The sequence below is a fragment of the Echiichthys vipera genome (genome assembly GCF_963691815.1).
Source record: "Echiichthys vipera genome assembly, chromosome: 1".
NCBI lineage: Eukaryota > Metazoa > Chordata > Actinopteri > Perciformes > Trachinidae > Echiichthys > Echiichthys vipera.
The window spans coordinates 3,717,282-3,729,630 of NC_139826.1; the positions used below are offsets into that span (position 1 = coordinate 3,717,282).

Sequence of the window (12,349 nt, forward strand, 5' to 3'; positions counted from 1 at the left end):
TATGTTTCATAATTTACATACATGTAGCTAGCAGCTAACTTTCAGCGACCAATAGCTGGTGGATGTTCGCTGCTGGACACGGCCTTGTTTTTCCAAAAGTATCACAAGTATAAGATGATCATAAAATCCATCTTACAAATGTTCTTAAGCTTAAGCGGTGTTTCCCATAATCATGGCAACTGAAGACTTTCTTAGAAATGATTAATAAGTGCCTGCTACCAACTTGTAGGAGGCTAAGAGCATAAAGAAGTTCTTGAACCTGCAGGAGAAGTTACCAGCCACAACAGAAACACTGGTGTTGTATTCACCTTGTGAGTCTGTGTGTGTGTTTGTCCGTGAGTGTGTGTCGTTATTCAGGATCATCTTCAGCCCCATGGTCAGCTGACGTTAGAAAGCTCTTAACGGAATGCATGTGCACTTTGAATTTAAAACTTAACTTCTGAGCTTCAGTCATTCTCAGGGGTCTAAAACTACAGTATAGTGTAATACGTCCCTATTGGTTATATCTTAACTATTCAACAATAAATTCCGCATCAATAAAATTGTATATATCAATCATATGAGAGTCAACCTGATTGGCTAAACCCATGTATCAATGTGTGTCGGACCTGTTAGGGATGTTCTCTGGCCTGTGTTTGGGCAGAATGGTCACTGTTGGACTCCTGACAGATCCAGCCCCCCTTCCTCTCTTCAGGTCCGCCCTAGATGCTGATTGGGCGATGGTGCGGATGCTGTTTCCACGACGGACAGGAGAATTAAAGTTTGTGACGGTGCCGTTCCGTCGGGGAGATGGAGTGTGAATAGAGACCTCCAGGCTTGTGATGTCGCCCTCCTGCTGATCTGGCTTTTTATCCGCCGCAGCCTCTGGAGCCTGCAGTCTCGCTAAGATGGGGTTAAATGTTACAGTGTGAAAAAACTACATTAGAAATAATGGAACACACACAGGACACCTGAAAAACACCAGAGATACCTGCAGCCATCTGGAAGACTTTCTTCTTGTCCTCAGTCCGCTCCTAAAGAGATTAAAGGAAAATTACACTTTAACTGTTTTATACGTTGTTGTTGTTTTTTTTTTTTTTTACAAAACTACTAAAACGATTATTTGGTCAACAAAGTTGTTGCTCATTAATGTTCTATCTATTGCCTTATCAAATTATTTAGATAAATTGCATTGCCATTAGACAGTTTGTCCACTAGAGAGCACTGGATTATTTTTAAACTGTCAAATGTGCAAAATGTACAACTCTTGAGCATTATATTTAAAAGGACCACATTCATCACATACTTCATTTATGCTAATAAAACATATATGTGTCTCAAAATATTGATGTATCAGCTCTAAAAATTCAGTATTATTCTGCCTCTAGTGTTTGGTACCCACAATGATCTCCACATGCTCAAGGCTAAAGACAGCTCCAATTTGTGTTCTTCCTGTTATATAAACCCAAGCTGCTAAATAAGAATGGGCCATGATCCACAGGGATGTAAACATATTTTAATTCAGTCCTACAAAGTATACATGTTGAGAACAAATATTGAGTGAGCCACTCAGAATGGAACTCACAGTCTGGAGCTGCATCCTCAGCTGGTTGTTGGTGAATTTGAGAGATCTGGCAATGGCCTGGAGATAGTATATCAGCATGCTGAAACACACAGGGACACAAGTAAAGATGGCTTGTCGATGGCTGTGTGTGTGTGTGTGTGTGTGTGTGTGTGTGTGTGTGTGTGTGTGTGTGTGTGTGTGTGTGTGTGTGTGTGTGTGCGTGTGTGTGTGTGTGTGCGTGTGTGCGTGCATGTGTGAGTGCGTGTGTGTGTGTGTGCATGTGTGCGTGCATGTGTGAGTGCGTGTGTGAAGACTTACAACAGCAGCAGCAGGGCTGGCAGCACTACAACAGGGCTAGTGACGTAACTCATCACTTTACTGAACCACAGGGGGAAGTCACCGGCCACTGTCTCAGAGATGATGTCATATATCTTCTCTTGACCACTGGAACCCACACATTTAGGTACATTTATTTAGTTCACATTTAGAAACAATATAAACACAACCACACTTTAGGGTGCAGGCAGCTGGCACTATAAATAAAATTGAATTGAATTCAATTGAAATGTGGTGATTGCCAATTATTGCATAAACACAGCAAATACTTGAGCTTTTTCCCCCCCTTTGCTGTGTCTGTAGCACCCTCCACCTACTGGCGGACATAACTCAGACTGCCAGATGCAAACAGACCTACCTTACCTTACAACAGACTTAGCTTGCATTAACATCCGAGCTGAGAGACAGCATCAGCTAGGGCCTGTGTCCACATGTGAGTGCCAGTGTCTTTTTTCAATTGTTCCCAATGAGGAGAGAGTGTATGCGGCTTCAAAAACGCTAAAAAACAAACAAACGCTAGTGTCGTCACTGTCGCTGCTGTTCAGGAAACTAACACAGCAGAGAGAAGAAGAAGACAGAAAAGCCCTCTGTGTGAGCAGGTCAACTGGGTACTGATTTTTGCTGGTGATTGTTGTGCTTTTATCATCATATGCATTGTAAGCTTGTTGTTAGCTTGTTGTTAGCTTGTTGTAGCTGCGTGAACACCTAGCTAACATTAATGTCATAGAAACAAAACCCACTGGCAGCACTCCGAGACACTGTGATAAAGTCCTCCCCAGGGACCTGCTAGCGCCTTTCTGCCAGAAAAAGATGCTATGTGGACCAACCCTATAGGGTAACGTTTTGGTTTATCATTCAGATAAAACATAATTCCGTTGTAAAATCATCCCAGGTTCTTTTTCTGCAAATTTGGTCATCGAATAAGCCATCGAGACAATGTTTTAAATGTATGAACGATTAAGGCAGAAATCTGTTAGAGTAGCTACAACACCGGCAGTGGCCGGCTGTAAGCAAACACTGATTAGCTCGGGGCAGCACGGTAAAGGCATTAAAACGTATTTTTTTTTACCACTAATACTGATCGAAATAACACCAAACCTCTGCCGTAGCATGATAAGAGTCCTTACACAGAAAAGAAAGCTCCAACAACATAGTGAGAGAACCCAGAGTTTATTAAAAGAGCATTTTGAAAGACTTACCTACTGGCCCCTGTACCAGCTCCTCTCATAGTAAAGTCTATTCAGATCGATTACCAAGTCAATCCCAAAGGAAGGAGCCCATTAGTGCTTTGTTTTCTGTGTAGGGACTCATCTCATGCTACTGCAGAGGTTTACTGTTATCATGAGAAGTATTAGTGGTTAAAAAAGGCGTTTTATTCCCGAGCTAGTCAGTGTTAGCTAAGTTTCGGCTATTAGCGACCATACCAGATTTTTTCAGTTAATCGTTCATACACGAAAAAAATCGTCTTGATAGCTTATTTGATGACCAAATTTGCAGAAAAAGACCCTGGTCTGGCCTTTACAGGGAGAGCTCCCCAGTTTCGGAAAATCCTTCTATTAATATGCAACATAAATCACATTAGTTACGCCTTTTGATACTACTGGAATGTTTTTACCTGAATGGTCCACAGTGCTGTGATGGTCTGTATCTCACTATGGCAAAGATGGTGGGCAGCATACACAAAAACAGCATGAAAAGCAGCATAGCCAGGTAGAAATTGTTTGATCTAAAGAAAAGAGAACATGGATGTTTTGCATTAGCAATGTTCACGTCCCTGTTGTTGTAAATTTTTGCTCTACTGTTGCTTTTAGAGCAATCTGTTAAACAATTCAACAAAATGCAGCGGACACTGAAATGCACCAGATGGAAACCAAATAGGGCCACACTTGTTCATAAAGGGATCTATTCCCAATTTTAAATCCAGCTCTGTTTCATGGCAGTGTTTGGCTTCCCTCTGTGACGTAAATCCCCATTGAGCATAGCAGCTGAGATCCGCCAGAATACACCAGATCTCAGAAACCCTCCAAGCTTCATGTGCTGCGAGAGGGAAGTCAAAAACTGTTCATCTGCCCTCACTGCCATGAGACAGAGCTGGATTTAAATCAGCAAATATCTCTTTAATCAACATCCTGTTGAATTTTGTAGATAGCAGAGCTGAAATTATGACCTAAAGTTACGTGACACTGCAAGTAACATAGCATGGCCATCTGTTCTTTAAAGGTTGTATAAGCATGAGCAGAACATAATGAATTAACTTTCAATGAAATATTGACGTTTACTGTATATATAGGTTTAAATAAACAGCAAATGATGGGCGGCATGGTGGTTTGGTGGTTAGCACTGTCTCCTCACAGCAAGAGGGTTTCTGGTTCCAATCCGGAATCCGTTAACTGAGCGACTGATCCTGTCTTTCAGGTCAGTCGCTGCCTCGCTCAGCGTTATTGGTTCCATTGGGGCTATGTACCCAATCTCTGTTCAGGAATTCTGTGTTTCATCCCCTCTGACCTCGCATCCTGGTTCCCCCTTGCTGTAGCATTTGTGTTGTATCTCGTCAATCTCAAGTTGTGATAGCAGTTGCCGTTTGTGGATGTTGGAACACTGAGCTACTAGTTGTTTCATGGTCAACCGTGACTGTGGGTTTCGAAATAACCATTCAGCCCAGATTCTCTTCATTTACCCTCTCTGCCCAGGGTTACTTGAGTAGTAGCATCCAACATTGCCTTGTTCTCGCATCTCGCCCATCTTCGCCTGTAGCCCAATTCTCATCAAGGTGCCCTGGTTCCTCTGCACCTGACGCAGACCTTGTTTGGTAGGGCGCAACTGAGCCGGCATCTCATTGCGTTTTTTTTCTCTCATCATGGTGGGCAGTATAGCATTACGGTTCTTGCCCATAGACCCACACTGGATGTTGTTAGTTATGCTCTGAGTGGGAATCAAACCCCGGCCCCCCCGTGTGCCAGCGCTCCGAATGGGAATTGAACCAGTCCTGTCTCCTACCGACTGCTTTCAAAAATATAAATAATAATTGTTCATTTTTTATCAATCAACAAAATGCAAAGTGAGCAAACAAAACAAAATTTAAATCAAATAGATATTTGGTGTTACTACCCTTCGCCTTCAAACCAGCATCAATTCTTATAGGTACACTTGCACAAATTCAGGGATTTTATAGGATTATAGTCAGGTGCGTGATCAACAAATTATATCAAACCGATGCTAATGATAATCAATTCAAAACAGTCATTAAATTAAACAAAAACATCTGTGTAAGAGGCTTAAAATTGGGCGAGGAACAGCTAATCTCTTCTACCAAGGTGAGATTGTATAAGATCATTTTACTTCATTTCAAACCCAAGTTCTTACTGCTACCAAGCTGCCATCGGCAGCGCTGCTGAATAAAATTTATTTCTGAAACTTAACACCACCCAAGTCAGGTCTTGGCCCAGATGGCAGGTGATAGGCTCCTGTGTCATGCCTGAGGCTATAACAGACCCCTGGCCCCTGCCATCTTCATTCCAGTTTTATTCAGCCCGCTGCAGACATCTTGTCTCACCACCGTCTAACCTATCAGTTAATTTGCACAGAATAATTCCTCATTTTTGTCGGAACTGCTCCTATACGGATGGCTTTGCCTTCATTTGAACAATTAAAATTTTCAACCAGGATTCAGGGCAAGGGAGTTTCATCTCAGCTACGGTAAAGTTGGTCAGAGTTAGCTAGCGCTTTAGCCACTCCACCAGCTAACCTTGCTTATAGCCCACCACTGAAAAAGCATGTCAGAGGCTAAGAAGATGCGTTGCTAAGATCTCTGCTCTCTGATCTGCGACCTATGCTAAGGACAGGAGCATGCAGAGTTGTCCCTATGCAAAAACTTTTTCTGCCTTTTATGCTCCTGGCTGCCTCTCCCGATGCTCCACCATCAAGCTCAACTCTTCGTTCACGCCACGGACAGCACAACTCACACTGAGCCTGCTAGCCTGTGGACGGAAACTGACTTCCCAACCCTCCTTCCCTCCCGACACACCTGCAGGCCAGCATTCCCCGTCGGACGATGTTGAGATTGTCCCCTCAACACGAATTTCATTGCGGCAAGTGGTCGGACATGACGGGTGAGGAGGATTAGGAGGAGAAGGAGGAAGATAGCACGGTTTTAGCCATGGCGAAGAGGAGATAGGAAGCGCTATGGACAGGGTCTGTGTCAAAGGACCCTTTCCACAAAGAGTTTATGGAGGTGATGGCCAGGGCGGTGGCTAAACTGAATATTTTGTGACCTGACCCCTGACACGACCCCCTTCAATGCTCAGCTGGGCATATTTTCAAGGTTCAGCTATGCAGCCAACTGCCCTGCCGAAACAAATGCCGTGCTGCAACGACATTAAACGGCAGGTCCGGCTCTCCTGGGGTGCGCCGCTTCAAACAAGAGCCCCCATTCAACCCTTAATGGGATGGTCTTCCGTGGTTTCTGAACCAGGATTGGGCTAAATATACCACTGCTGGAGGATGCTGTGGCAGCGCACCTCTCTTCCTCACCGCTCAAGCCCATGCTCCCTTCCAGGGCCTGCCAGCTCACCACCTCGTTAGCCAAGAAATCTAACAAGGCGGCGGGGCAGGTGGCCCCCATTTTCAACAACTTGGCTATCCTCCAGGCTTATCAGGCCTGCCTCCTACGGGATTTGGAAGGCCACCGCGCGCATGACCTAGTTAACCCTTATGGGGGGAGGGGGGTTGAATGGCACACTTCTGTCAGGACACATGGTCCCACAGCAGTCAGGTGCTCTTAAACGAAGGCTAGTGTTACAGTTTCCCTTGCCAGTGAAAACCGCTCAGCAAACTTAGTCACTGAGCACAAACACTCACGATTCCCCCCCCGCAGTTCCCCCTCAGACGGACTGCACATCTCTGCCCACTCAGCCTACCAGGACCATGGTCCCTGTTACAGCCCGGGATGTTCCCACACATGGTTAAAGCAAGAACAAATGGACCTGAAGCAAGTCACGGGGCCTGGTCTTTGTCGAGTAATGTTAAAAAATACAATAGCAGTCAGCCTGGCTGTAGCAGACCAGTCAGCTGTTCCGCCTCAGTGTGTCGATTCCATAGAAAGAACAACGCTCTTGTGGCAAAAGGCGGGTGCTGTCAGACAGGTTGTCAGCGTGGAAGTGGCTTTGCCATACTTCCCTGTGGATCACACACACTCTAAACAAAGGCTACGCCTTACAGCTGCTCGCAGTCCACCAGGCTTCACTGGTGTTCTGTCAACAGTACAGGCTGAGCTGGCCCCAGTTCTAGTGCAGGACATATCCTCCTTCATAGAGAAAGGTGCCATACGCCCAGTGAGGGAGGCAGAGCACAACACGGGTAACTACCACATATATTTCCCGATCCCGAAGAAAGACGGATCGAAACGGCCAATTTTGGATTTGAGATAAACAAATCTTTGAGAAAAATACCGTCTCACATCTTGATGCAACGCCGTCTATTCAAATCGATCAGACAGGCAGATTATTTCACATCTGTGGATCTGAAATGTGTGTTTTTCACATCCCCATAGTGGAAAGTCACAGTAAATATCTGAGATTCGCTTTTCAGGATAAAGCTGACAAGTTTTTATGTCCTTCCATTCGGTCTCTCCCCCAGCCCGCGGACGTTCACGGCATGTGAACACTGCCCCTCTCCGCGTGAGAGGAATAAAAATTTACTGTACCGCGTAGTCCAGGGGTCTTGCCATTACGCACATCAAGACACCTGCAAGAACTGGGTTTTCTGATGAACTGGAAGAAAAGTTACCTTGTGCGCAAACAAGTGACACCTTTTTTGGGTCTGGAGCTGAACTTCCGGCCAATGCGCATGTGCCCATCTGCGGACCGGGGGCCGTGTATTCAAATTACAGCTCGCTCTATGTGCCAGAGTCACACGGTCTCAGAGCGACAGTACATGGTGATGCAGACGCGGATGGCTGTGGCAGCAGCTGTGGTTCCACTCGGTCTGTTGCCTATGCAGCCTCTCCAAAGTTGGTTCATCAGTGAGCACATAAACCCTGTGAAAGAGCACCACCACAGGCTCACGATTATGCAGCTGTGCCGTCAGACCCTGACAGCCTGGACTGACCCACATTTACTGTCAACCAGTATCCGTCTGGGCCCGGTGTCTCTCAGGGTTGTCATAAAGACCAATGCGTCCCTGTGGGGATGGGGCACGGTATATCAGTAAACGGGCCGTGGGCTGCGCAGGAAAGCCGCCACATAATTGTGCTAGAGCTGGAAGCAGTCCCCCAGGCTCTGGTATCATTTGTGGAGCAGATAAAGGATGTGACACGTAATCCGATATACTGCCGTGTAGGATCTATTCTGTGTTTTCCGCAGGGATTACTGGACGAAGGCTTGTCCCCTTCCTCCTTAAAAGTCTATTTGGCTGCAATCTCTGCTTGCCATGTGGATATTGAGGTGAAATCAGTGGGTTGTCTGCTTCATGAAGGGCACCCGCGGGTTACATCCGCCTGTTAGACATATGTTCTACAGGTGGGATTTGATAACGGTATTGGAAGGGCTCTCGGGCCCCCCATTCGAGCCTCTTGATACAGTTGAGTTGAAATCTCTCTCCCTGAAGTTGGTAATATTATTATCCCTGTCTACAGCAAAGAGAGTCGGAGACCTGACTGCTTTGTCCGTGCCGTGAACATGTATGTCCTTTTCAGCTGAAAAGCGGCGCGTCACGCTGTTGCCCGACCCAGCCTATCAGCCAAAACATATTGGGGCTAGTTTCAGATCTATGCTCATGGATCTGGTAGCATTTGACCCCCCTCCTTTTGCGTCAGCAGAGGAGGAGTGCTTAAATAGACGTGTCCAGTCCTTGTGCTCTGGGCACATTAGGGAAGGACGCGCACGGTATATTGTTCTGACCAGCTGTTTGTGTGTTACGGGTCTTAGTCCCGTGGTACGGCTCTATCCACAGAGCGTCTGTCTCACTGGATAAGGGAGGCCATAGAATTAGCCTATTCCTCTTTTGGGAAGGATCCCCCAGAGGGTCTGAGGGCCCATTCTACCCGGGGTGTTTCTGCCTCATGGGCACATTTACTCGGTGTGTCTGTGGAGGACATGTGCACGGTTGCCCCATGGTTCCAGTGGTGCTTCCTCCTTGGGTCAGAAGGGTTGCACGGTGCCCTCTTAAGGCCAGCAAGGGTGTTGGTTTGCGTTGTAGCATGAGTAAAAACTCAAGTTCGAAATGAAGTAAAACGTTTAGGTTGTGCTACAACCCAGGTTTCACGAGTGAAGAGAGAGAGTTCTTACTATTTCAGCTTTGCTGTCCCACTTCAGCGGGCTAAAGTAAAGCTGCTACGAGTCAAAGGTCTTTCAACACTCTTTTAATAAAATCCGGGTTCACTAACTACGTTATTAGTGCTTTCTTTTATGTGTAGGGATACTTATCATGCTACTGTGGAGGTTTGGTGTTATTTTGAGCAGTATTAATGGTTAAAAAACACGTTTTTATGCCTTCACCATACTGCCCCAAGCTCATCAGTGTTACTGGATTTCTCCATTAATATTTGATAAATGAACTGAAAAAAACTGTCTCAATGGCTTATTTGATGTATATAAGTGCCGAAAAAGAACATGGGATGATTTTGCGCCAGATAAGACACAGGTTTAAGGCCACATTTTTGTCCATAAATCAAGAATTCTTACACTAAATATGACAACATTTCACACAACATGTCTTCCATGATAAACTATGTGTTCACATTTTAGATCTAACAGGTCAAAGGTCAATGTCACTGTGACATCATAATGCTTCATAACTCAGGAGCAGAAGAGGAGACATTTGGTCTGATTGTAGAGATCTAAATATGTGTGTCCACGTCTCACCAAAAAATACACTCATTAAAAATACATTTATTATCTTTTGCAACATGACTGGTTTGTAGATGCATACCATACTGTAAGGCAGCAATTGTAGTTTTTAAAACCAGTTCTCATTCACTCACAAAACAATCCTCATGCATAAAGACCCAGTGGTGTATGTTTGCACTTAGATGGTGACACAATTTATTTTTTACACAGGATATACCGTCATGTTTGGTGTGGTGCACCTGTGTGTGAAATACTCTACCACCTGTATGGGCCAACTAGCAAACAATTCTCCCATTGTAGTTGCTGCATTTCTTATTTGAGGCCAGGAGCACTAAACTACTTCAATGAGGCAAAAACAAAATCCATATCATCACTAATGTAAGTGTTACACACAGGGTTTTTAGCACTCCATAATTTCAACATGCCAGTATCAAGCTCTCTCCTGCAGCACAACTGCATTTAATGGCTCACATTAAATGTTCGCTCAGCTGTACGGTGTGTGTGTGTATGTGTGTGTGTGTGTGTGTGTGTGTGTGTGTGTGTGTGTGTGTGTGTGTGTGTGTGTGTGTGTGTGTGTGTGTGTGTGTGTGTGTGGCTGCTTTTCCACCACATCTGAGAGTGACTGATAAGGACTGAAAGAGGCAATGACAGCCTCGTTACATAAATCTGAGTGGGCTGAGCGCCTTTGTATGTAGTGTGTGTGTGTGTGTGTGTGTGTGTGTGTGTGTGTGTGTGTGTGTGTGTGTGTGTGTGTGTGTGTGTCAGTGGCGGCTGCAGGTCTTTCAAGGAGGGGTAGATCATTTTTCTGGCCTATATCATAAATGTGTTCATATGTATGAAAGGTGCTATAGAAATAAAGTTGATTTGATTGACCATCGCATCCTGTTACAGAGACTGGAGCATCTAATTGGCATTGAGGGAACCGCATTAAGCTGGTTAAAGTCTTATTTATCAGATAGATCTCAGTTTGTACATGTTAATGACAAATCCTCCATGCACACTAAAGTTAGTCACGGACTTCCACAGGGTTCTGTCCTTGGACCGATTCTATTCACCTTATATATGCTTCCCTTGGGAACTATTATAAGTAAGCACTCCATAAACCTTCATTGTTATGCTGATGATACAAAATTATATTTTTCGATCAAACCCAAAGAAAACCGATCAGTTGGATAAACTTCAAATGTGCATTAAGGAAATAAAAAGCTGGATGACCTGCAATTTTCTGATGTTAAACTCAGATAAAACTGTAGTTATCATACTTGGCCCCGAAGGCCTCCGAAACTCAATAGTTAAAGATATTGTTACTCTGGATGATGTTGTGTTGTCCTTCAGCACCATAGTAAGGAATCTGTTTTTTTTTTTTTTCTATCAGGATATGTCCTTCGATTCCCACATAAAACTAACGACAAGGACTGTATATTTTCACCTGCGTAATATTGTGAAAATTAGAAACATTGTGTCTCAGAAAGATGCATTTGTTACTTCTAGGCTGGACTATTGCAACACCTTATTATCAGGCTGCTCCAATAATTCTCATGCTCATAGTACCGTTTACCCGACTAGATCGCTGCGCTCTGAGAATGCAGGGCTACTTGTCGTTTCTAGTGACTCCAATAGTAGAATGGGAGGCAGAGCCTTCATCTACCAAGCTCCTCTCCTGTGGAACCAACTACCAAGTGTTATTCAGGAGGCAGACACTGTCTCCATATTTAAGAGTAAACATAGTTAGGGCTTACTAGCCCTTAGTTATTCTGTTTGGCTTTGTGTCAGGCCTTCACAAATTATCTGAAGAATCAGGTTAGCTCTTTCCATGTTAGCGGTCTAAAGTAAAAAGTAGAGTTCACATTGATGGATTCTGTAATTTTAGATAGTTCTTATTACGCGGATGTGTTCCCTCAGGTGCATTTTTCTGATGAGTTTGATTTTAATGCTTAACATCATGATTGACTGCTGTGCTTGACTCGCATTTGGTAGGGAGGCTGTATGGGTGGGACTCTAATCACTACTGTGCAGACTCTGGGGGCAAAAATTACACCATTGCGGCACACATATCCAGGATATTTTGTCTTCACTATTGTATAGTTGGAGATGCGTCGTCCATCTTTATACATAGTCTATGATCTTGACTGAGCTGCTGGGGGCTGTACGGGCAGGCAGTGAGCAAATGGGGATATTGGATTTTTCATGGACGGTGAGAATAAATACAAATATATTAAGTACACACGCATGATGATGTGTGTGTCAGACCTGGAGGCTCGGAACACCTGCTGATGGGGAACATTGCAGGTGAGGACGGCCCAACTCCTCAGATACATCAAACCAATGAGTTTCAACACGTTGAAGGCAGGAAGACAGGGAGAGAAGAATGCTCCCATCCTGGAGGACAGAAAGACACACACACACACACACACACACACACACACACACACACACACACACACACACACACACACACACACACACACAAGCACAGGGGGTCATAACCTATATAAAAGGCATTACATCCAGTGGCTCATTGTTTCACTTCATTATGTTCATTGCTGCAAGGCGACATTTCTGAAACGAGTTGAGAAAATATAGTGGAACAAGCCACAGAGGTGTAATGGAGACATTATAGAGGGCC

General features: G+C 44.6%; 1 protein-coding gene across 1 annotated transcript in view; it reads right to left on the reverse strand.

The window, feature by feature from the left end:
* Positions 1-12,349, reverse strand: part of tmc3 (transmembrane channel like 3) — a gene marked incomplete at both ends in the record, with an annotated part of 73,187 nt that overhangs the window by 2,901 nt on the left and 57,937 nt on the right. Inside the window, 6 exons of the mRNA XM_083918751.1 lie at positions 609-882; positions 971-1,013; positions 1,565-1,643; positions 1,862-1,987; positions 3,495-3,605; positions 11,974-12,102. Of these exons, the coding sequence (XP_083774877.1) occupies positions 609-882; positions 971-1,013; positions 1,565-1,643; positions 1,862-1,987; positions 3,495-3,605; positions 11,974-12,102 (762 nt within the window). The remainder of the gene's footprint in view (positions 1-608; positions 883-970; positions 1,014-1,564; positions 1,644-1,861; positions 1,988-3,494; positions 3,606-11,973; positions 12,103-12,349) is intronic.